The 25,540-nt window shown below is 44.7% G+C and overlaps 2 protein-coding genes across 3 annotated transcripts in view; one reads left to right on the plus strand and one right to left on the minus strand.

Moving 5' to 3' along the window:
- On the plus strand, window positions 1-22,684 carry TK2 (thymidine kinase 2). 2 transcript variants are annotated; one of them, XM_044434071.1, is made up of 10 exons: window positions 1-269; window positions 3,586-3,623; window positions 5,516-5,590; window positions 8,700-8,753; window positions 11,015-11,104; window positions 14,049-14,122; window positions 16,369-16,457; window positions 17,059-17,138; window positions 19,112-19,192; window positions 19,768-22,684. In XM_044434071.1, exons 1-10 carry the CDS (start codon window positions 119-121, stop codon window positions 19,864-19,866), a joined length of 831 nt encoding a protein of 276 aa, XP_044290006.1. In that variant the 5' UTR covers window positions 1-118; the 3' UTR covers window positions 19,867-22,684. The 2 variants fall into 2 exon arrangements, with proteins under 2 accessions (XP_044290006.1, XP_044290007.1); XM_044434072.1 differs by having other exon boundaries at window positions 20,068-22,684.
- The window catches only part of LOC123025395 (spermatogenesis-associated protein 2-like), a 7,938-nt gene continuing 4,967 nt past the window's right edge, over window positions 22,570-25,540 (minus strand). Inside the window, exon 2 of the mRNA XM_044434070.1 lies at window positions 22,570-24,808. Coding sequence (XP_044290005.1) covers window positions 23,351-24,808 — 1,458 coding nt within the window. The 3' untranslated portion in view covers window positions 22,570-23,350. The remainder of the gene's footprint in view (window positions 24,809-25,540) is intronic.

Consider the following 25,540-nt stretch of genomic DNA (forward strand, 5'->3'; position numbering starts at 1 on the left):
GGAAGCGAGCCGAGCCGAGCCGAGCCTCGGGGGCGACGCCGTAGCCGCTGCTTCTCTCGCGTCTCTGCGCGGCGGGCGGCCCCCTTCGTGTGAACGCTCCCACGTCCGGACATGGGCGATGCCGCTCTCGCGGGCGCTCCGCCGTTGTCAGACCTTGCTGGGCCTGCCTGGCCGTGCCTTCCGCCACTGGACGGCCCGGCCTCCCGAGCTTCGTCTGCGGGGAGATCAGCGCGGCCACGGCTTGAGGGACTCCTCTCACAACGCCGCCTGTACGTCTCTGCCCCTGCCTTGGCCCCTGCATGGCTCTGCGCTCCTTTACATCCAGCCGCGCCGCTTTTTTCCGACCCCCCCCCCCCGGTTTGGAGGATCCCAACAGGATCCCCTCCTCGCAGCGGGCTTGTTCCTCGTAAACGTGCCTGCCTTTAGATCCAGGCAGCAGCCCCAGGGGCGCTATTCTGTTTGTATTTATAGAGAGAGATTCCCCCAGGCTCTAGCATTCCTCAACCAGCAGTGGAACTCACATGGGATCGTGCCCTAAATAAACTTAACAGTAAGCTAGGGAGCAAGCCGTAAGACTTTCTGCTGTGTGAATAGGATCGTGCTGTCCATAGTATAGCAGTGCGCGAATTTTCAGTGGATTGCAAAATTTTAGATATGTTTTAATCTTTGTGCACACTTGCTTGGGAGTAGGCCTCATTGCGTAGAGTAGGGCTTATTTCTCAGTAAACATGAATTTATTGAGGGCACAATTCCATGTATGTTTAGACAGAAAAGTGCTACAGCTTCCAGCATGCCCCCAGATAGAGATTTTGGCCGGGGCATGTTGGGAATTGTAGGATTTATTTTGGTCTAAACCTGCATAGGATTGTTCCCTTCATTATTAATTAGAATCACACCTTTTAACCCATACAATCCTCCTCTCCGTTTTCTTCTTGCAACAACTCTGGTTGAGGGTAAACAGTTGGCCCAAGGGCACCCAGTAAGCTTCATGGCAGAGGGGCTTCCAACCGCAGTTTCTCCAGTCGTGGTCCCAACAGTTATGCTTAACGTGTATCAAAATACGATTCTGCAGCTCTTCCTCCCTTGCCTCCCCTTTGCTTGTGTATGTTTTCATAAGTTTATAGCTTTATCATATAAAACTCTGTCTATTGATATTCTTGCTTCATTTCCCCAACAGTGTGTATGCAAATTAACCTGAGACCATGTACCAAATGAGGGAATTTTCTTCTTAAAGGCAAATCGTTTAAGAGGCCATTTTAATTGGACAATTTCATGACTCTCTCAAGTTGGGCTGTGGAACCTAAGGCCTGGAGTTCAAATCGGACCCTCTTGGGATCTTGATCTGGCCTTCTGGGGTTCCCCTTATAGTTATGTCCCTTCTCTCAGCCACAAGCCAGACTGATCGGTGGTTTCCCACCTTTTGCACTTTCAGTAACTCTGAAAATTTGAAATGCCGCTCTCAAGGCTTTGTTCCTGGCAGTAAGGGCTTCAAGACAGTATACACGGGTATTTTTGGCCCTGTCATTTTGGCTCAGCTCACCAGTGGAATGCAGACCCACAACAGCTTTTTTGACATTTAATTCAGCCTTCAGGCTGAAAGAAGTTAATCACTACTGATCAAAAGCATGCTTGTGAAAGGTCTGCATTGCACAAGCAGTAGCCCACGTTTTTTCCTTTTAAAATGAAATCTTGGGTTCTTTTTTGTGGGCTTTCCATGTCACAGGTATGGATTCTGTTCTCCTGCTTGGTTCCTTCTGTCAGTTGGAATGGTTAAACAAGTTTGTTCAGCATCAGGTCGGAATCCACAACTCTGGCTTGCCTTCTTCCCAGCAAGCTGGAGCTGGAACCCGAGTGGTTTATCTATCCAGTGTGGTTGCAGGACCAGGAGAAAACACTGAGTTGCCCTGCCAGAACCAAGCACATGTTTCTCCCTGTACGGAGACATTGAAAAAAATTGACATGTTTAGCCTCAAGAAGAGAGAAGAATGAGGGCAGACATGGCAGCACTCTTCGAGTACTTGAAAGGCTGTCTTAAAGAGGAAGGCCAGGATCTCTTCTCGATAATCCCAGAGTACAAGGCATGGAATAATAGTCTCAATTTACAAGAATCCGGGTTCTGGCTTTATTGTTTAGTCTCAAAGCCATGTCTGACCAATCACGACCCCATGGACCACATTCCTCCAGGCTCTCCTGTCCACCATCCTCCAGAGTCCACCCAAGCCCACACCCACCGCCCCAGTTACCCCCATCCAGCCACCTCAACCTCTGCTGTCCCCTTCTTTTGCCATCAATTGTTTCCAACAGCAGGGTCTTCTCCAGTGAGTTGTTCCTTCTCATTAGGTGGCCAAAGTATTTGAGTTTCATCTTCACTACCTGGCCTTCTAAAGAGCAGTCAGGGTTGATCTCCTCTAAGATTGACTGGTTTGATCTCCTTGCAGGCCGGGGGACTCACAGGAGTCTCCTACAGCACCACAGTTCAAAGGCCTCCATTCTTCGGTGCTCAGCCTTCCTTATGGTCCAGCTTTCACAGCCATACATTAAAACTGGGAAAACCATAGCCTTGACTATACGCACTTTTGTCGGCAAGGTGATGTCTCTGCCTTATAGTATGCTGTCCAGATTTGCCATAGCTTTCTTCCCAAGGAGCAAGTGTCTTTTAATTTCTTGGCTGCAGCCAGCATCTCCAGTGATCTTGGAACCTAAGAAAACAAAATTTTGTCACTACCTCCATTTCTTCCTCATCTATTCCCCAGGAAGTGAGAGGACTGGCTGCCATGATCTTAGTTTCCTTAATGTTGAGTTTCAAGCCAACTTTTGTGCTCTCCCCTTTCACCCGCAGGTTCTGGCTAGATACCAGGAAAAATTTGCTGATTGTTAGAGCAGTACAAAAAAGGGACTGATGACTTAGGGAGGTTGTGGGCTCTCCCATACTAAAGGCATTCAAGATACAACTGGCCACCATCTTAGAAGGATGGTTTAACAGGGAATTCTGCACTGGGCACAGTGTTGGACCCTGTGGCCTTCTGGCCCCTTCCAACTCTGCTGTGATGCTATGATATAGTCTGTAGTCAAGTCACACAGTGCTTACCATTTCCTGTCTTCTGATCCATAATATAAATTGAATGAAGTATTTATTATAATTAGGACCTGCAGCAAATTGTTGCAGTGTGGAATGCTTCTGCTTCTGGATTCCATTCCATTCCATTCCATTCCATTCCATTCCATTCCATTCTTCTTTCTTAAAAATATTTTAGGAAATATTTTGCAAGCATTGGTATTTACCTGAACCATGTGTGTTTGTTCCTGCTTTGATTACATGTGCAATGACACTTAAAGCTTGAATGTAGGAAATAGAAGAAATGGTTATTACAAATTACATGCATGGTTCTGCTTTGCATTTTAGCTGCACAGATGCTTGTGTTTTAGGTTAGGCTGAGAGCTAGCATGTGGCCAAGTTTGCCTAGCAATTCCTTTAACCATGACTGTCCACTGTCTCTTCAACTGTATCACTAAAATTTAAGCAAATGGACAGCCCCAGTTACTCTTCCATAGTTTACTAATTAGTATTTTTTATTTTTTTTAAAGATAAACACCTGGCAAATGTCGGAGAGAAGAAGACAGTTGTGAGTATGAGACCACCCCAACACCCTACTAATAAAGGCAAAATTAACAGTACATGAGATTGTTATAAAATGCAGAGGGAGGCAGTAAATAGAATGGCCAGTGCATTTGCAATGTATTGCAGATTCAGCCTGCAATACATTATAATGGAGACAAATAATTCTGTTCGCATAATATCTTTTTGAAGCAGGTTGAATTTAAAAATGCCAATGTATTCAATAATTTTTGATGATTTAAAATCTAAACTGATTTTTGCATTCTATAACACAGTGACATCAGATTTTATTTGTTTATTTCATATGGCATTGGTTCAATTGAGCCAGGAAGTCTGCCCTGCTAGTGCAGAGTAGTTTGGCTGCCTAAGATAGCTGTTGCTTCAGTCCACGCTTGAGCGCGATCCACAGTGCACCATTGTGGGGAGGGGGTGAACTAGCTTCATGCAAAGCCCCTAGCATTAATCTGCAGGAGTGTCGGTCTCTTCCAGGGTCTTTCTCTGCTGCTGCAGGTCCATCATGGACTGGTCTTACTAGCTCACTAGCTCCCACCAAAGTGGATACCTATTTATTTACTCATGCTTTTGCACACTCCTGAACCGCTAGGTGGGCAGGAGCCGGGGCAAGGAGTCGAACCACTAGCTTTCCGGTCGGCAAGTTCAGTGGCTCAGTGGTCTCACCCGCAATGCCACCTCCCATCCCACTGACATCGTATTAAAAAAAGCCTGGCATTGTGAATGAAATAGGACAGGGGTGACTGTATTGGGTTGCCACATGCTAGGCACAAGCTGCTGATCTCGGAGGCTTCTGTGGTTTCTAAGGTCTGGGAGGCTGCTGCTAGCAGAGCAAGAGAAGGATGGAGGCAGTTTCCCCCCCGTGCTCTTTTCGTGAGAGTCCCCCGAGCCCGTCTGGTGGAGGTGAGCTGTTGAGGGCTGACATGGGGCTTGAATGCAGCGTCTGGAGCATCTTGTGCTTTCCTACTCCCACCCCTCTGTGCCCACCAGCTTGTCTCCTTTTGTGACACCCAGCTCAAAAGAGGTGCCCTTGTGGAGCTTACTGCAGGAGCTGGGAACCAGCAGTGCTGAGAGCTGAAATGAGGATTTTTACCTATAAGATTCTAGCACCTTCTGTGGCCTTGGAGGCAGAAATTCCTGACATGCTGCACTGCCTCAGACAATTTCTGGCTAGAGGTGACAGGATCACACCGAAAGTGATATCTTACTAATAAAATAAAATAAAATAAAATAAAATAATTGCATGAAAAATAGGTCAGAGTGTATTTTTCATGATCACATTTGTAGGATATAATAAATATGTGGGACTTGTGATAAAGTATTTCCGTGTCTACTGTTTCTGTTCAAAATTTATTCAGCCAGCAACGGTCTCTTCCAGAATACTCCAATCCTTTTACCCCTCTCCCAGCATATTCTCATCTTCCCCTTTACACACATGCAACACTTGAAACACAAAATGTTTCACACACGAATGTCTGGTTTTGGTTCCTCGCTGCCCTCCTAGGGTTCTCTCCCATTCCAAGCTTTTTATGGTACTTCGGCAAGCCTTGAATCTGTCCTCATTAGCCTCTTAATCTTGTTCTGCCATCTATGGATAGTGCTGGTTTGATGACAAAAGGAATGGACATGCACCCAGCTTGGGGTGGGGGCACATGGAACAAGGAAAACCCCCCTCATCAATGTTTAGATCTAAAAATATGTGGTTTGCTCAGTCTTGCTCTGAATGCTTAGGAAGAATATATACTCACAGCTTTCCCTTCACAAAGTTCAAGCATCACTCTTCTTATGCTTAATTTAATTTCTGTACTGCCCTAAAGTCAAAGCTCTGTGGGTGGTTCTATGTATCATCAGAACGCCATCCTCATCTGCTGTTTTTCTCCTCCCCAGATTTGTATCGAGGGCAATATCGCAAGCGGGAAAACAACATGTCTGGATTATTTTGCTACAAATACCAACATTGAGGTGACACATTTTGGATTTCTGTCAAATTTATAACAAGTTTTCTGGGCTGAATTGTGATCTAAGTCTGGCTGCAAAGAATTGAATGCCGAGGGAATTCTGTAGGTTAGGATTGGGTTTATGTTGTTCAGTGGAACCCCATTTTTTGAATATTGTTTCCTTAAATTCCTCTGAAGTCTACGTTGCACTAAATGATCTTGGACCATCACTGGTTTTTCGGAAAGGCTGCTTAAGAAGTGTCTGAGCTGTTTGCTGGCTGCACTTACTTCTGTTTGGTCACTAGGTTGATGACAAGAGACATGGGAGTAATATGCACATTGCCCAGAGTTAGTTTAGGGAGCTCAGTTACCCACCAGTGCAGAGGTGGTCAGATTTCATTCTTATTTCTTTATTACGAGAACTCTACGTTCCCCTGGTGTGCTTGTTTACACAGTGTGCATGTCTGCTGAGCATCACCTCATGCAGATGAGTCATGATTTTCATGTTGTGTGATCTGCCATTCTCACTGAAGGGTCTTGTAGGATTTGTTCAAGATCTGTCTAATTCAGAAATATTCATATGAAACCAAGCAGGCATTTGGTGCTAGGAATCTAAGCAGGAAGGGACAGGAGAGAATCAAAATGGGAATTCAATGAAGTGGGATGGCAGGAAGACAAGTGGGAATTCAAGCAAGCTAGGAGGATACAAAAGGTCAGAATCCAAGCACGTGCGGTTAAAGCGTAGTTCACATGAAATGACAACCCATGATTAAATGGTTACCTGCATTCTACTATGGGGGCTCTGCATATGGGCTCTGTGCCTTATTTCTTGTTTGGCTTTTCTTCTCCTCCCAATGGCACTCGGTGCCCTTTTGGAAGTGTGTTTGTCTCCCATGGATGGGTACCCCTTGTGCCTCCTCTGTTTGGCAGAGGAGCACTGTGTGGATGCCTGTGCAGACATTCATGCTGCAAGCCTGGAAAAACTGGGCGGGCCGATTTTGGGCCAAGCTTTGCAGCTGCACCCTTTTAGCTATCAGCTCAGCCGCAGTGGTGCTGCCTGAATGCCCATCCACCCTGTGGGCAGTTCTTCCTTCCCACCCTCCATCGGCTGCCCTGTCTGTGCTGCACTCACCTGGGCGTGTAGAAGAAGAATACCATGTGAAGAAGCTGGCCAAGAAGACCAAAAAGATGGCAGAGGCTCAGAAGGCCAAATACAAGAAGTGGCCTAAGCTCTGTTCTCCACCAGCGTTGTCTGCACATGCTTCAACACCAGCTCCTTTGACATCTTGACCTGTCCTGACAACAGAACTGGTGGGTCTCCGTTGTCTGTCTGTCTCTGAAGAGGAGATTCAGGCTTCACCACCCTGTACTCTGGTCCACCTACAGTCAGTGATCTTATGGGTGAGAGTGTTGTTCTCCCCTCATTGGGACCAACTGCCCATGATGCTGCCAGTGGGTTCAGCCGCTGGCCCTTCGCCACATAGAGTCTACTCTCCCACACCATCTTGTGCCTCCAGCCACAGGCTGAGAGAATGGTCCAGGTCTTGGCTGCCGACCTGGAGCCCGGAGGCCTAGAGGGTGCTTCTACTGCCACTGCTGCACTTCTGCCATGGTTATCCAGGAGAGAGAAGCCTCATTGACCCTCAGTTCCTGCAATGGGGGTGTCGTGCGCACTGACTCAGGGGACTCTTTAACGCGCGCACGAGGGAGAGAAGCTTCCCGTGAGAACCAAAGGCCTATAGACGAGGCTCTGTATTTGGTGCCAGCAGATCAAATGACATACTCATACTCAACATGGTGGCCCTGGTAGGCATGGTTTACCCACCTCCTCTGCTTGTCCAAACAGCTTGCATGGCTCCCGTGGAGACCAGACATCAACTCTGGCACCCAGGCACCATCCTGCATTGGTACCATCAGCCTCATGGTGTAGACCAGGAGATCCCTCTCTGTCCCGAAATGCAGGTGATCCCAGATGCCCTCCTGTGACCAAACACAAGGTGTTTCTATACAGCGAAATGTATAGGCTTTGCAGCCTTTGCCCGGGGGGAAGCCATCAGTCCACATCAGGCACCCCTCTGTCAGATCCTTGGCTTCCTCTATATGCTGCACTCCAGAGGCTTGAAAACGTCCTCCGTTAAAGTATGCATAGCAGCAATATCATTGTTCCACAGGACAGTGGATGGCTTCTCCATGTTCTGGCATCCATTGTCCCACTGCTTCATGAAAGGTCTGCCTAACCAGTCCTGCACCCGCATCTGTTTATGTCAGGACAGAACCTGTCGGTGGACCTGCAGGCTCCCCTTGAGCCTCTGGCCACTGTGGGCTTGCTTCTCTTCTCCAAGGAGGTTGCTTCTCTGGTGGTGATCACATTGGCTGATGGAGCACGTGAACTTTGCACATGGAATTGCCAGTCCTCACTTTCCATAGGGACCAGACAGTCCTTCGCTGACGACACTTGCCTACCTTCATTTCGAGGCAAACTTGCTAGTCACCCATATATGTGATGCACAGAAGCCACAAAGAAGCTACAGTTGCTTCTCTGTGGCTGACGTTCTTTGAGTGGTCATCTGTGCGACTCCCCCACCAGTCCCACGTCAGTGTCAACAGTTTTGGGACCATAGTTTTTCCTTTGGACCTGTATTGAGATGGTCTGGGTTGGCTGTTCACTGGCCTTTTCCCCCAGTTCAAAGGCCGCAACTTTGATCTTGAAAGAATTGGAGAAAATGGCAGGAACCCTCCTAGATATACCGGGAAGGGAGGGGCTGCCCCTGGGACGAGTCTAGCTTGGAAAACCTTTCTGACAACAGGTTCCACACAGGCACAGAGCCCACATGTGTGAATGTGCAGATACCCACATAAAGAGTGTCAGTTATAGGTAAATAATCCCACTATTCTGTGGCAAGCCATATTCAGTGCTTTGTTGTTAGTTGTGAATTCTGGGTTGTTTGAGGCGAACAATCCATAGCTATTGTAGTGCATCATCACACGTAGCAACAGTGCTTGATTCAGTGACAACCAATATTCCGTGTGTACTGTGTTGCCATTACATGTGAGCCAGGTTTGTATGTCTGTATCAGTTGATAACATCTGTACTGAAAAATACATGCTGGTAAATATATATTTTTCAAACTCAGGTTTTGACTGAACCAGTGTCTAAATGGAGGAATGTTAAGGGTCATAATCCTCTGGTAAGTTCTCAGATACATTTTTAATACCTTTTCTGTTGAAAATATAATTGAGTATTTTAATAGTTTGAGTCTATGTTGCTTATGGTAAAAAAACATTTTTTTTGCTGTTATTCCCCTGCCTTTGTTTATTTATTTTAAACATTTCTATGCCGCCCCATTCGCCAAAGCCTCGGGGCGGCTCACAGCATAAATTAAAATATAATACATTAAAAATATAAAATTAACAATATAAAACAAGTCGCCCTGGCCAGATAAAATAAGCAAATAATATTAACAATTAAAATGCCCTGGTCATCTCCCCGTTCCACAGTTCGACTAGAGCCTCGACAGGAGCACCAGTCTTGTCAGCCGGAAACTCCCCCAGGACCTTCAGGAATCCATCTGGATCCATCTGGCTCCGGGAGCGGACCCACACAATCGGGTCCGCACCCTTGCAGAGGGAGAGGTCGCTCTCAAGCACAAACCTCACCAGGAAGTGATCTGACCGTGACAGGGGAGTCAAACATAAATTCCTCACCCTCAGACCACCCTCTTCCTGCCCCGTCAAGAAAACCAGGTCCAGAGTGTGTCCACATTCATGGGTCGGGCTGGTGACATGTTGAGACAGCCCCATGGCCGTCATGGTGGCCATGAAGTCCTGAGCTGCCCTGGTCAGACCAGTCTCGGCATGGAGATTGAAGTCCCCCAGGACCAACATCCTGGGGGTCCTCAACACCAGGTCCGAGACGATCTCCGTCAGCTCAGGCAGGGAGACTGTTGGGCAGAAGGGTGCACGGTACACCAACAGAATCCCCAATCTGTCGCTGTCGCCCAACACCAAGTAGAGGCACTCCAGCCCTGGTCTCGGAGGGACTGGAAGTCCCGTGAGAAAGATGGAGGCTCTGTAAACCAAAGCGACCCCTCCTCCCCTCCCGGGCGTGAACAGTGCTGAACCAGATACCCAGGCGGGCACATTTGAGAGAGGGCGACATCCCCCCCCGCCCCGTCCAGGTTTCCGTTATGCAAGCCAGGTCGGCCCCCTCATCCACAATCAAGTCATGGATGAGGGAAGATTTATTGTTGACCGACCTGGCATTGAGCAGCAGCACCGTCAGGCCCGAGGGGCGGTTGACAAGTCTACCTGGAACCCTCTGGCTGGGGGCAAAACCAGAAGGAGGGACAGGTGTCAACCATCTGTCCCTCCTTCTTCTACGCGGATACGTTAAGCCCCCACCGCTGTTACGTCCATTGCCCATGACCACCCCAATGGTGGTGCCCCTGCGTTCCCCAGGAAACACAAACATCGACATGGCCAGGGATGACTCCATAAAAACAAAACAGATTAAAATACAATAAAATTATAAAAACAATCAAACCCCCCCCCTTCCCTCATTGGAGAGAGTATGTGCTACAATCTGTTTTTTAGTGAAATATGATGAACAAAAGCCAAATTTTTATGTATTTTCAGGAGGTAAAAATTCCCCAAATTCCTGTGTGAGGTGTCAGATGAAAGACACTGTATGCATGCATGTTGTGAGTGGCCCAGACAGTCTTATGGCTAATGGGGCGACATACAAGTCAAATTGAATAAACGAATAAATTATTTTTATACCACCTTTTTTATACCGCCCAGTAGCTGAAGCTCTAATCTAAGGCACAGTGCTTTGCATCTGAGAAGCTAAAAGTACTGCAAGTCCCCACAAGCCCCAGCTGTGTGGCTGGGAAATACTAGGAGTTGTAGGACCCCTTTCTTTGTAAATATGCTTGGAATTGCTCCCTGTCTGCTTTCCTGTTTGAAATACGGTTTTGGATCATTCGTATGCAGTACTTTCCACTGTCTAGGCCCAAAAAAACTCCAGTGATAGAAATCCATATACTTGCTGGGCTAGGTTTTTGTCCCAATCTCTTTGGTTTTCAGAAATAAAACTGTATGGGCAGTTGCTTCCCTGGATCTGCTTGATCTGAATAATATTACCTTAATATTTGATAGATAGATAGATAAAAACTTTATTACGGTCAAAGACCAACTCCATTCAATAAATAAATAGATTTTTAGAAAGAGAAAAATACATTGAAGATTATCCGTCATAGAAACCCCAGTTGGATTTTTATACCTTAATATTAATCTTTAATACCTTAATATTTTACATTGACTGAGACAATATAAAACCTTAAGAAGAATCCCAAGAAGAACTTTATTCTAATTAAAAGGAGACAATAAAAATACAATTGAAACAAAATAACTGGAATATGTGCGTGTAGATTTTTCCTTCTTATTCCAGGGCTTAATGTACCAGGATGCAACGCGGTGGGGAATAACATTGCAGACTTATGTGCAGCTTACCATGTTGGACCATCATACAAGAACACAGGTATAATTTGAAGCTTTGTTTCTCTTAATGTGAAGAGATTTCATTCCTGACTGAAATAATACCTCAGTGTATGTAACTTGCATTGACTTGTATTCACCTCTTACTACTTTTTCTTCCTCTCATTGCTGCTCCTGTTTTCTTCTCCAGTGTTGAAATTTAAATTATAAAGTTCCCTAGGTGCTCTTTCTATAAGGAAGGCATCATTTATCGCAGGGCCTCTGGACTGGATATGTTGATGTGAGGGTTGCTGTTGTTTTGGTCCCCGACCCTTTGTCCTGGCCTCTGCCTGCTGTTGCCTTTGCCCTGCCCACCGCCAAGAAGGCAGTCCCTGAGAGCTTCTCGGAAATAGACGTCGGCCCTCAGAATGGAAAAGGTTCTGTCAAGGTAGAATCGTGTTTAAATCACGATTCAAATCAATAGTCAGTAAGACTAGGTTTCATTCATAGTTTTGCAAGCATGACTGCCTTACCCATAGGTAGAACTTCATTAAAATATTCCCAAACTGGCTCTCTTTTAACCCAGGGAAAGAATAATATGATAAATCCCAGGCTATACAAAAAAGATCAAAGACTCATGGAGTATTCCATTCAAAAGGCTTCATTTTCATTTTTACTGCTTGCCCCTCCCTCCTCACACTTAGCTTCTTCTACAGATCTAATCCATTCCCCACTATCTTCTATTCCAGTGGTGGCGAACCTATGGCAAGCATGCCACAGTGGGCACACACAGCCCTCTCTGTCGGCACATAAGCCAAGTCGCCCCAGCATTGCCCCAGCAGCTGAGCATCGGATGCTCAGAAAGGAGTAGCTCCACCAGGCAATGATGTCACGAGCTGCGACTCATTAGCCGCGACTCATCCGAGCTTTCTCATGGACAGTCAGTGCGCTGCCAAGGATATATATATATATATTTGCTTGGACTGGCTGTGAGTTGTTTTTTCTAAACTAAAAGCTCAGTTTTCAGGTTTTATTGTAGTGTTGGCACTTGGTGATAAATAAGTGGGTTTTGGGTTGCAGTTTGGGCACTTGGTCTCTAAAAGGTTCACCATCACTGTTCTATTCATTGAATGTTTTGAAACTTCACATTTAAGAGGTAAGGGGTTGATTCTGTGTACATAGATTTGCAAAGGAATAATGGGATTAAGGTCTTTTGTATGTTTATTTTATAACTTTTTGCTGTGAAAAAGCGACATGGTCTCTGCAGAAACAAATTCAGTTTTGAGAACTGTAAAACCAAAGCATCTGTGATAGTATCTTCTAGACAGTAAAATTCCCCAATAATTTTAGGGAAACCTCTGGAAGGGCATGACATTGTGAATGGATTAATGGAATACATTTACCAAAAAAAAAATTAAACATTGCATGAACATGCTGCATAATTAAAAACAAATCCTTATTTTGTGATGAATAACCTTTGGACTATAATGTATCTTAAATAGGAAACTATAGCTAGATTTTTCCTCAAAAAGCATTCTATTAAAAAAATAAATTTTAAAAATCCAATTTAAATTAAACAGTCATTGATTTTTATTCATCCTGGGTTCTACATCCTGATGTACAGTAATTCAGCTGCATAATGAGAGAGGAGACTTTTCTACTGAGGTTGAAACCTGGCATGGTCTGCAGTGGGTGGGGATGGAGTTTGAAAAGCAGAACAAGACCAGCAGGCACGTAGTCTGAGGTTGACACGGGCCATCAGGGTCACATGTTCCCTCCCGGGGCATAACCAGTACCATAAACGAGTGAGCTTGCTTGCACGCAAACTGTGATAACCTAAGACAATACATTTTGGAATTGAGATCTGTGTAAACTGGATTCCACCTTGTGTCCCAGGATTTGATCTGAAGTTGTTGTCTCTGGAATGAACATGGAAGAAGCAGTTTGTGGTGGGAGCTGTTCGTGCCTTCAGGCCGACGTCGGCCAGAAGCCTTCTTAATAGCCATGCCGCTAGTGCTTCTTTCCTTCATTTAGGACTGCCTTCACCCCTGGGTTAAAATGGAATCCCCGTCTTGTTTTGCCATTTTTGCTGCAGTGGACTCTGTCCTACAGCCTTTAGAGCAGCATTGCAAAGCGAGTGCTCCTTGCTTTTAAAATTCCCCTGCGCGTTGCATCAGCCCTGAGCAATTAGGGTCACCAGTCGGGTAGGCAGCATGGGGCACTTTCTTGGAGCCCACAAAGTTTCCCTACCCTCCCGCTTAAAGCGAAGTGAAAGTATTTTTGCAGCAGCAGCTGGATCTCTTCAGAGCAAAGTGAGATCTGCTACCAGCTGCTGTTTCATTTCCTATGAACACCTCTGGGATAATATGCCTTTGGCAGCCATCCCATGGCAGCCATTTTGTGGTGATGCCCATGGCCATGCCTCATATGGCCAAATAAGTCAATGGACCCCAAAAGTTTGCCCTTTCCTGTACTTGCAGAAGTAGAACGACAAAGCAAACAGATACACGTACAGGGGAAAACTAAGGGCTGCCAACTTCTCCTTTCCCCAGTCTCATGATTAGTGGCCACTTAATTTCAAGTATCTTTTAGAAGGAAAAAATGGAAAACTGAGGGCAGGGCGATTGGAATGGAGGGCCTGGCTTGAGACGGGTGCACCACATGGCAACATTTTATGGAAATATTCATGTACGGCAATTGGTTGGAAGGCATCTGAAGTTGTGCATTACTGAAGCTGACTAAGAAAAGCTTTGATTAGTTCTTTGGGTGGTGGACTTCTTGGAAGCCTGTGTGAGTGTGGTGTTATACAGGAAAAATTAATGCGCCTTTTTGAAAAAGAAGCAGTGATACAGGGTTTAGTGGAAGTTGTAAGTGTCTTCTACTGCTCCACTGGAATTCTTCAGTCCTCAGACAAGGCCAGCTAATATTAGATTCCAAACAGAATAGAAACGTCATCCAGTAGCTCTGAAGAAAACTGTTAAATGACTCCTGACATTTTCATTTTGCAGATTTCCCCCATAAGAATGATGGAGAGGTCAATTTACAGTGCAAAATACATTTTTGTAGAAAACCTCTACCAAAGGTACAATACTCAGTGTTGCTTTTGTTGTTGTTTTAATGAACGTAGTTCATATTTGCATTTTACATTTTTGCACCTGGATTTTAATGTATATTTTTATTACATTTATATCCCACCATTGTTCCTTTTGCAAGGAACTCAGGGCAGCTCACATGATCCTCCTCCTTTCAATTTCATCCTCACAACAGCCCTGTGAGGTAGGTAAGGCTCAGAGTTGGCGACTGACACAAAGTTACCCAGTGAACTTCTGGTTCAAGTTTGGACTAGAACCCAGATCGGAGTCCTAGTCCCACACTGACAAGTTCACCACAGGGACTCTCCATGTATTCTGTTGTAACTTGCATTTTAATTTTACTGTACTTCAGTGTGTTGTGTTTTTGATTTTATGAAGGACAGATGAACAGATTTGATTAAAACGTTGCTGCAAAGAGCAAGTTGAGGAGCACTTTGAAATCTTATGATAACTAAGCCCGGTCCTAATATATAAACATTTGAAGGAGGCTTCTAAGGTTGTTGGCATGTGGTGAATCTATTCTGAATAAAGAAACACACAGCAAGAACCATGAGCCCGATGTATGTTTTATGTGTCAGGTGCATGTGATGAACATTATGGATGTGAAAGCAGGGAAAAAGAGAAAGATCGGTTTAAAAAGGTCCTCCCCCAGGCACTCTCTTGCTTTTCTCCTGAAAAATGTAGGGATGCTCTAAGTCACGCTCCGTTTCGTATAACACTGGGGATACAAGTTTTAAGAAATTCTAATTGGGAATTTCTTTTTGTAAATTCTCTGTAAGAGACCCAGCATGGTTTATTTTTCATTTCTTATAAAAAGTACTGTTGAAATGTATCTTCTGTAGACATTTAGGGATGCTCCAAGTCATGCTTAATTTCCTAACATGTCATGACAATGTGTATTGTTGACAGTTTGGGATTTATTCTGTTTCTGGGCTTGTTCCGACTAGACGCTGTAGGAGTCACTGGCCTTGTTTGTATGTAATAGTGGGTTTTGTGCTACATCTGCTTATATACTCAGCCTCTGCTTAGACTCTATCATAAGCAGTGTGATGTGCAAACCTGGATTCTTAGGTTATTTGTAGGCTAAGGAGCCCAACCTTTATTTATTTATTACATTTTTATATGTGCATTTATTGATTAAGCTTTCAAATACTGAGAGTCTTGTACAGATTTGGAGGCTGTGCATCAGTATTACTTGGTGTGCAGTACTATGCAGAAAGAAAGGACCACAACTTCCAGAATCCCCTAGCCACTTTTTCTGCCTAAACATACATAAGATTGTACTCATATGAGAATTGATGAATGATGAATCTAAAATCTAACCTAAAGATTTTGTGTTTCACATGTAATGAGCCAAGCATCTTCTTCAAGTTTTGTTGAATTCATTGCTACAAACTGCAGCATAGCAAAACAGCCTTGCTGGTTGCATTTCAACCAGGAAATCTTTAAAGCTTTGAGAGGGAGAGGGGTGATGACAGACAGCTGCAATGGGGCTTTAAAGGCTAAAATTACTCCATGGCAAAGGATAAGCTTCCCTCCTTCCCCTTTCATGAATGTCTCAGTAATAAAGATTCAATAATTATAGATAATCTTTTTTCATCAAAATTATTTGGAACAAGTTTGTAAATAAGCTATCAAAATTTACTAGATGGTAATCTTGTTTTTATTTTTATCGGTCTCCTAAGAAGCAAATGCCCTGCATTTCCATGCAGCTGTGGAAGAGGGGTCCAGTATGGAAATGCAGGCTGCTTTCCTCTTAGCAGGCTAATAAAAAATTGACAAGTACAAAGCAGGCCATTCTGCCTTCTCCTTCATGCAGGTCACGGAGGCTTTCCTTCTTCTGTAGCTTGAGCAGAAATCAAGCAGACTGGCAAGAAAGGGATAGAATAACCTGTACCTTCCTCATCACCCAGCTTATTTGCCCACAGGGAATTCCTGGTCACCTAGAGGCAATTGATCAAATACAAGGTTGATTCAGAATCTCACTGAAGTAGTTTCAGTGAATGCTGATTGTAGATGCAGCCAGCTTTTAGGGAAATATTTTGGCAGAAGTGTGGGTGTGGTAGAAGACAAAGCTGGTTTCTGCTGGGGGTTTCCAAGGGAACAGATGTAAAATGTGTGTTGAGCTGCAGGGCAGCACCATCTGTTGTGTGACAGATGGGCACTCTCTTAAATTATTATTTAAGTTGTACAACTGTGCACGTTTATTCAACTATGTATTTCTTATTTGTTGTAGTGGGAAAATGCCTGAAGTGGATTACGTGGTATTGACGGAATGGTTTGAGTGGATCCTAAAGAACATTAATGTTTCAGTTGACCTGATAGGTAACATGCATGTGTCTTGGCAGTCTTTTCTTTGAAACCTAACCATGAGTTGGTTGCATGAGATGGGCTGTAGTTGTAATTTTTGTCTTATGTTTAAGGGACTAACAGCATATTTTAGGAGAATGTGAAATGGAGCCCAGCTTATTTTCTCCCATTGAAAACAGAGGAGGAATTAATCCTTTTCCTTTCAGGCCTTTCTCCGCTCTAAAGCCCTTCTCCCCCCATGTAGTTCCCTTTGTGCAGTTCAAATGCATATTTGCCTGCTTTGGAAGCCCTACAATGTGTGTAGGATAAACTGCACGCTGAGTGATTTGGAGCAGGGATAAGGGGCACAGGCAGAATGAAGCCTGGCTGACCCAATGCACCTACCCCCAGCCTTACCGTCTCATCACATCTCCCTTACCCACATTTCCACATGACAGTGTTACTTCCTATAAGCATCAGCATACCCTACATTTGTAACAGATTTCTAAATTTCTTGGATCGTTTATTTTTTTTTCTGAACAGTGAACTATAAATATAATTTGTCTGCAAGGCCTTCCAGAAAAGGCTTTTGAAATGCTGACACTGTTTAATATGTTTCTGAATGTTTTAATGGCAGTTTATCTACAGACATCTCCTGAGACATGTTACAAGAGACTGAAAAGGAGGTGTAGGGAAGAAGAGAAGGTCATTCCCTTGGTAAGGAGGAAGCCAGCTTCAAACCTTTTGGAGTGGCTTTTCCTGATGGGGGTATAAGGGCTGGTTTGCATGAAAACTCACCAGGATGGAAGGGAAATCACATCCTAGCCAGGTTGTGCCACGTATTCCCTATGTGACAGGAAGCGTAAATGGTCCGATGTCACTAGTCCGCTCCACCTGTGAATCACCATGCAACTTCCTCCAGTGTCTGTGTGGCTCCCCTTCTTTGAGGCCTGCATTTTAGGCACAGATGCTGGCAGGTGGAAACTTGGTGTGCACAGTTTTCATGCCTAGGCTTTCCCCTTGCCTAACACAGAGAGGGTGGAGGGACTATGCTACATTCGGGCTGGTGTCAGTGAATTCCCCTTTCTTACCTACGGAGACTGCAGGGTTACTGCTGAAAGGTAGGTTGTGACCTGAGGGCTTGATGGGGCAGCAGATGAAAGAGCTCTAAGTTTGCCATACAAAATTGCAGTGCATCAGTTCACCCTGGGAGAGGGCCCTGGGGCCATATGAGCATCACTGCTTAGCAACAAAACTTTGAATAGCTGTTAACCAAAAGGAGCACTGCACTACATAAACACCTGGTAGTTCTTTAACACAGTCAGAACCTGCACAGCACCAACCCGCTTGCTTCCCCATTCCCTCCTCGCCCCATCCCATCACCCTTGCAGACATGGCAGATGCAGATTGGCTGGGCAGGTTTGCATGTCACACTAAACCACCTTGTGGCTAACCCATGGTGGGTTGATGGTTTGCAGAACAACCCATGGCAAGTTCCAACAGATGATTTGGCTTGTTTTGGCTATTCTTTCCCTCCTCCTCTCTCAGTTCTCTAGCTGGCTCCAGTATATATGCAGGGCAGAACCTGTCTTGTTTCTGCAATTCAGCCCCTTCCCTGCCCTGTTTATGTTCCCTAGTTTTTAATTTTTTTTCCAGTCTCCCAAACATTGACAAATGGGGTTGTATTCTTCCTTCCTTCCTTCCTTTGCTGGTCTTGCACAAGTTATTGCTATCCAATATATGTAATCCAATACATAAATTGGATTTCCTTGTATGTCTTCCTGTCAAAGGGAGCAGCAAAGTAGACCAGGATACATTCAAAAAGCATGACCGGTGAGGTTTCCTATTGACACAATAGCAAACTGCTGGGGGAGAAATAACAGGGAAAGAAAGGAGAGACCCCGTCACGTAATTCAGTAGTACCAGAAATTTGGAGGAAAAGGAGTCAGTGCGCGACAGACATCTCCTTAACTATGCGATCCAATGTACAAAAGAAAAAGGGAGGAATCCTCCCCCACACTGCATGTTCAGTTACCGTTTTAAAAAGTTAGGGTAGAGTTGAAAAAAGTGCAGAACATGGTTGCAACGTTTGGTGTGCTGTAGCGAGTGTGTAAACTTTTGGAAAGAATGAATATAAAGTGGAAAATTATCTCCTCCTCTTGTACCAGAATGCAGTGTCATCTCACAAAATTGATTGGAGGAAGATGCATGACAGACACAAGCAAACACTTCTCACAGCATGTAGTTAAAGGGCGGAGCATGCGACCACAAAATGTGGTGATCGTGCCAATCTGGATGACTTTCAAGGGCAGTTAGACAAATTCATGGAGCATAACAAAGTCTGACCATCATGGCAATAGAGTGCCTCCAGTGTCAGAGGCAGCTGCCTCTACCTGTCTCTTGCGCTTCCACAGGCCATTTTGAGCAAACAAGAATTTTGTCTAGGTGGGTCTTCAGTCTGATCTTCTGAGCAGCATAAGTGATCTTCTTATGCTGTTATGAAGAGCTAACCAAATCTGATGGGAGTGTTTGGCATCTATTTCAACTGCTTAGCATTTTAAGTCTGGGTTATACAGATTGGTATGAACTGAATTTTTCCAGGCTTCATTGATCAAACCACAGCTCTTATAGAAGTTTTGTGTTGGCTGTAAACAAACATCTGTTTCCACCCATTTCTCTTTTTTGGATAGGAATATTTAGAAGCTATTCATCAGCTCTATGAAGACTGGCTAATTAAACAGACACTGTTTAAAGTTCCTTCTCCAGTGCTTGTAAGTACAGTAGGACCTCTGAAAAGGTGAGGGATAGGTTCCAAGCCCCCCCTCTCCCCCCCATAGATGCCTGAAACCACAGATAGCAGCAAACACTACTGGAGTTTGGTGGCCTGCTGCACCACAGATGGGCATGGGGGAGCCGGGCGAGAGGGAGCAAACAGCCAGCCAGACAAAAGAAAGTACTTGTTCAGAGCATATAATTAAACCTTGAAATTCACTTTCACAAGGTGGAGTGATGGCCAGCAATTTGGAGGGCTTTAAAGGGGTCTGGATAAATACACAGAGGAAAAGGTTATCACTAGCCACTAGTCCCGATGGCTTTATGCTGCCTCAGGTATCAGAGGCAGTAAGCCTGTGTGCACCAGTTGCTGGGAAATATGAGAAGGAAGGTTCCGTAGTGCTCCTGTCCGATTGTGGGTTTTCCACACGGTTGCCCTGGGTCAGCAGAACACCGAAGGAGATGGACTGTTGGTCTGATCCAGCAGGGCTTTTCTTGGCTCGTATTTAAATGAAATTGTTCCCACTTTTTTTGAGGGATTCATGATTTTAATGTTTGGTTGCTTGTTTGTCAGGTGCTTCCAGCTGATCATGACCTAGAGGACATGATGGAAAAATACAAAGAAAATCAGGACCAAATATTGTCCCTCTGCAACACGCAGCGTAATCTTTAGGAGATCTGCCATTATGACTAGTTTGCCATTTGCAGGAACTGATTCTGAGGTTTTTGTGTGATCCAGTGCGAGAGAGAGCAGGGAGTGGGGAAGCTGAGGAAGAGTTGAGAGGAACAGCTTTAGAGGTCTTCTGGATTGTGACCTGTGCCAAGGGAAAATGGACTGCTTGCTTGCACCTTTGAATCTCAGTTTCTTTTTCAGAAGAAATGGCCGCAACCTATCCTGAGTTGCGCTCCCCCAGCTGTTCTTGGAACTGACTGTCCCCAGATTGATGATTGTCTGTGAGACATTTCCAGAAGGGAAAGATTGCTGGTGTAACCTGTTTTATGCCCCCTTCCCCAAGCTGCTTTTGACTTCAGGCAGATGTTTTGCTCATCCTCCAAACGGTTTTGTGAGCTTCGGGCAATCTGAAAGAACTCACTGGGGGGCAGCTTTGCTTATGCTTGGTGTAGACACATTTCATGTATTTTGTGCTTGCTTTTTGTTTTCATTTACAAACTACCTTTCTGTTGAATGAAAAATGAAGGATTTGAGATTTTTCCAGTTTTTTCTTCAATTTTTGTAATTATACATTGACTCCTCCTGTTAGTCTAAAATGCTGTGGTTTTTATTACTCAGCTGGTTTAGCATCTGCCTGCATTTTTAAAAAGAATGTGTTTAAAACGGTTGTGAAGAAAAAAAGTTCAGATGTGTCAATGGATAAATTGCTTTAGATATATTAGCTATTTTAATTAAAATTGTCTGCTTTTTATAGCCATGGTTGTAAAATTCTGTGTGAACAGGAGGGATAGAACTCACGTAATGTGAATGGCTAGTTTTTTTCCAGTGCTTCTCATAACAGTTCAGGGCACCTGTTGTATCCTTACCAAGAGCTAGTTTGCATCTTACTGTTGCTACAAGATCATCAAGGTGAGTTTCCAAGGGTGTGTTGTTTAAAGAGACAGTGGTGTTTAGTGGTTAGAGTCTGTCTAAAACCTGGCAGACCTGTATTCAGAGTTGTCATGAAATTTAGACCTGTCACCATCCTTCAGTGTAACCTTACTTCAAAGGGTATTTGGTTCTGGGGACAGAGTGGAAAATACATGCACCACCCTGAACTCCTTGGATGAATGAGGAGAAAATGAAATCACTCCCAGTAGCAGATTCAGCTTGTGTTAGCAGTGCTGTAGCCAAAACAAGGTTACTGAGAAAGTCAGTGTTGTCCTTACTAAATTGTAGTGTTGTAGCCTGCTATATTTTTTCAGAATATTTTTTAAAGCATGGGGTGGATGCAGCACTCCCTGGTTGCTGCTGCTGCTGTTTTGCAGGGAGAGGGTGCTCGTGTGGCTCTAGGTGGCCGATCCAGATGTGGGTAGTACAGAGGCACTTTAAAAGCCAGACTGCAGCCAGTGATAAAGGAGTTCCTGTGGTTCAGGGGACCTCTTGGTGCTCCCTGCAATAAGTATCCCTCAATCATCTGTGAGACACAAGGGGACTTTAAGTGTTGGCTTAAAATTCCCAAGGGATTTAATATGGGGTGTGAAGCCAGAGAGTGTACAAGTTGAATCTTTCAGCTAGATTCTCTGCCCCGTAATCCAAGTTAATTGCATTGTTTCCAGAGATGTGGCGATTATGCTCAATTGCAGAGACATGCCTTGATGGTTGGGAAGAGTGGATGCAATTACCCACATGTCCATTTGTGCTTGGAACTAATTGTGGGCTATCATGCTATCTAGAGTAACTGCATAGGAACCTTGCGCAGTTTTGTGTTGCAAGCACTGCCACAGCCCTCCTGCAGCCCATCCAGTGCTGAAGGAAGGAAGGAAGGAAGGAAGGAAGGAAGGAAGGAAGGAAGGAAGGAAGGAAGGAAGGAAGGAGCCCACCAGCAGTCCAGGTTGTGGGATCACTGTGGAATTTCTGTTCCTTTTCACCCACCTTTAAAGGGTTGAATCAGCTGCAATAATGCTGTGGCACTTTCTCTAATGGAGAAAGAGCACTTTGGCAGCTGTGGAGAAGAGTCCCATGTTGTCAGAGTTAGCTTGACTGCGACAAGGAGACGACTAGGAAATTGCACAGATGCTGCACGGGGAGCTTGGGCAGTGCTTGCAACATGAAGCTCATTTGCAGAACTCTATTAAATTGTAAGTGGCACTATTGCGTAGTTCTAAAAACATCTCACATATAATGCCTGAGTAATCCAGACATTTGAGTAATTTCAGATTTAGAACTTAGAACTTAGTAATTTCAGATTTAGAACCTTGTATTCCTTGGGTTTCCCCCACCTACACATCATGAGATGATCTATTTAGACTGGTTATTTGCATATGTTCATCATCTACTGTGATGCCTTCATGACCTGAACAGGCGTATTTGTTCAATGGCCTGTATTGATCCAGGTCACAAGATGACCGTCTGAGAGCATGTGTGTTTAAAAAGGCTGCCTTTCATTGTGGCTCCAACCCTGATACTGTTCTGAACTCTATGTACAGATGTGGGTGCAAGTTTAAGCAATTACTGTAAAGAACGTGTTTCCCCTTTGGGAGATGTGTGCATGTTGTATCGAAACAATAATTGAGTTTACTTGATTTTTTTAAAGTATGCATTTTTGTACAGATGGCTATGATGTGTGTAAAATGTACTGTTCAGAATTGTTTCTGGAAAGTAACCTTGGCATTTCATAAAACTACAGTTCTGCAGTATGGAAAGAAATGAACGGAGGAGACAGAAGTCAAAAGCTATTTTATTTACTGAAGCATTTTTGCCCCATCCTTTAGAAGAGTCACATTCTAACATTCCTCTTCTTACTTCTTTATTAAACACCTAGTGATGTTGAAAGACATCTTGTGGTTTGTTCTTTTTCAGATTAAATGGAACAGTTTGAAAACTGGTTTAATTATTCATTGGAACAGTATGATTTTAGAAGTATACTAGCAGATTTATGCTTCTTTTTAGCTGAACAGACAACATCTGAAATACAATCACAAGAAAAAACACCCCTCTAGAGGGACCATCCTTGGGATTTAATTCAAATACACTCTACCCACACTGAGCTGAGGCAGAGCAAGATACAAATTTGTATCAGAGGTTTTTATAATCTAGTTAATTTAATGACATTACCAAGTGGCCTGCCTTGTGTCAGGTTAGCCCAGGAAACAGCACTCACTCCCAGGATGCTTTTTCATGGATGTAACTTTTCAAACGTTTGCAGCAAGCATAGTTAGGCCTACGCAAATCAGCAAAGCTCAAGCTTTTCAAGGTTCTCTGAACTGCATCTTAAAGCTTGCTCCATCTGTAACAGATTGCAAGTCTTGGTTTTTTTTCCTGTACGTATTTTTGTAAGTTTACAGTTCTGTGCATTTTTGAAATATGCATTTTCTTGTATCGATTAAAGTATTTTTTTTTCAAAAGGATGCATTTTTCAAATGTGCTGCTGAACACATTTTTCTTTTTGCCCATAAATGACATTGCAAACTTGGAATGTACGGGCACCAGTTGCCCTTGCGGCTTAGTGCTCCTTGTTGATGATGACATAACCCTCTGGGTTAGTTTCAGTCACAGGCGCAACACAAGACTGGAAGTCTGAGAAGGAGAACTGGAAAGGAGAGCCTTCTCTGTATGGCACTCTGGCTGGAATGCTGCTGTGATACTGAGCCAAGGGGTGGCTTGACCTGAGCAACTCTTGGCAATGCCTGCAGTACTGTCCAGCATCACATGCTCCTGGAAGGCCTGCCAGAGGCCTGCTGTAGTTTGAACCAGCCATGGTACAGCCACAACCAGCAATGCTGCAGAAGAGGTCTGATGAATAGAGGTCGACATGAAAGCCTTCCCTGGTGCCACCGGGCAGATCTGCAAGTTTCATCTGAGAATGACTAAAATCTTTGGCTCTCCCCTTGCTTCCTCTGGACTCTGTTTGTGCCGTTTCCTCTACAGGATGCACAAGTCTCTCCACACAGTCTTTCTTGGACTGCGTCTTCTCACTTGAGGACAAGTCAGTGGGTCTCTCTTCCCTCAAGCAGCTGTGCCCCGCATGGTGGTTGTCATGTTGCATGTTGTCCCCTTTCAATTCTTGGGGATGGTCCATTAGATTTGCTCTGTGAAGGTTCAGGCACCTCATGGCACCACAGATTTTGGATTCAATGGTCTCTGTGGAAGATTCTGGGCTTCCATAGTCATAAGGGACCTTGCTTTCTAAAGTGACATCATTCAGTATGGCTAAAGCCTGCGGGCCGCTTGCACTGGGGGACAGAAGAGTGAGGGAGGGTGCCCCGTTTGTTGGTAGCCCTAGCTTTGTCCCCATGACTCCCGTGTTTGGAGTTGCATCATCTGATGCTTTGGGAGGGACATCTGCAAAGTGGAGAGGCTTCTGGCCAATGACAAGGTCACTATACTTAATCAGGAAATCCTCACTATCGGAGCCTTTGACAGGGCAGCCTGTTGAGGCACCTGCTTGGATCCATTGGTTTGCATTTTGCTTGCAGACACATTTGGAAGGGGCTGCCCGAGGCTCCGCTGTGGTGCACTGGAGGCCAAGCTCACTTCTGAGCTCTGTGTTTTTGGCTTCTTCAAAAGTCAATTTGCTGGGGGCCACATCTGTCTGTGGAGGACTGAAGCCTCCTTGCCTTTCGTTTCTTCCTCCAACAACCACATTTTCCTTTCCCAGAAAAGGCGGGGCCTTTCCAGCTAGGTTCCCTGCAGGATGCCAACGCCTTTGGGCTCTCTTCTGCAGTATGTCCCCCAAATCACTGTCCCTCACATCTTCAGCCATGTCAAGGAGATCCTCGCATTCGAGTCTGGCAAGGAATATTTCAAAGGCTGCTTGCTCGGCTTCCCCCTCATCCGGCTTCCTCACCAGTGAAAACTCAGTGGCCGTGGTTGGGACGTAACCTATTTCCTTCAGCAGTCTTTGCACCACCCCTTCTGGGAGAACAGACTGTACGTAGTAGACATAGTTTCCTGTAAAAGTCTGGGGAGGGGAAACACAAGGATGGGAAAAGTTAGCACACCCCATTCCCCACTGTGGCTTGCAACCCTTGGGGCAAACCCAACTTGAGTTTGGCCCTAAGAACCCTTTTGCAGCAAACCTAGGACTCAAGGCAGTCCTTCCCAAGGGTTCCTAATTAGAATGTGTGGCACTCAAGATTTTCCCCTCCTGCTCCTTCAATTTGGTGCCTTCCCATTTTTCCGTTTTCTGCGCCAGAAACAAGGTGGCCAGTCACATACCTATTGTGGAACAGGACCTCAACAAAATGAAGTGTTTAATGCCTTTAAAAAATTATGGCCAGTTTTATCCAGCCTAGTTTAGTGAAGAAAAAACTAGATGTGGGACATTCAAAATGTGTGCAAATGTGCCAGTGGCACATTCACACCAAGGTCCATGTTGGATATTCTCCAATTTGCTACCCTCTAGATCAGGGGTGTCCAACCTTTTGGCTTCCCTGGGCTGCATTAGAAGAAGAAAAATTGTCCTGTGCCACACATTAAATACACAAACACTAACAAAAGCTGATGAGCAAAAAAAAAAATAAAAATCTGTGCATAATTTTCGTGGTATCTGTCACCATGTGTACAAATAGCAAGAGCATATGTACATTTATTTTATGTGACATTGCAACACAACGAAGTTAATGCTTGAGAACTGCACAATCGAGTCCCCTCCCCCCCCAATTGCAAAAAAAAAAAAAAAAATCTCAATGTT

This window comes from Varanus komodoensis, unplaced genomic scaffold (assembly GCF_004798865.1).
Source record: "Varanus komodoensis strain SLA01 unplaced genomic scaffold, ASM479886v1 scaffold27, whole genome shotgun sequence".
Taxonomy (NCBI): domain Eukaryota; kingdom Metazoa; phylum Chordata; class Lepidosauria; order Squamata; family Varanidae; genus Varanus; species Varanus komodoensis.

Excerpts from the sequence above, each read along its gene's own strand:
- TK2 (XM_044434071.1), top strand. The coding sequence starts at position 119 with ATGCCGCTCTCGCGGGCGCTCCGCCGTTGTCAGACCTTGCTGGGCCTG. Across the intron at positions 14,123-16,368 it reads GTAGAAAACCTCTACCAAAG|TGGGAAAATGCCTGAAGTGG; the intron begins GTACAATACTCA and ends TATTTGTTGTAG. Across the intron at positions 19,193-19,767 it reads AAGTTCCTTCTCCAGTGCTT|GTGCTTCCAGCTGATCATGA; the intron begins GTAAGTACAGTA and ends CTTGTTTGTCAG.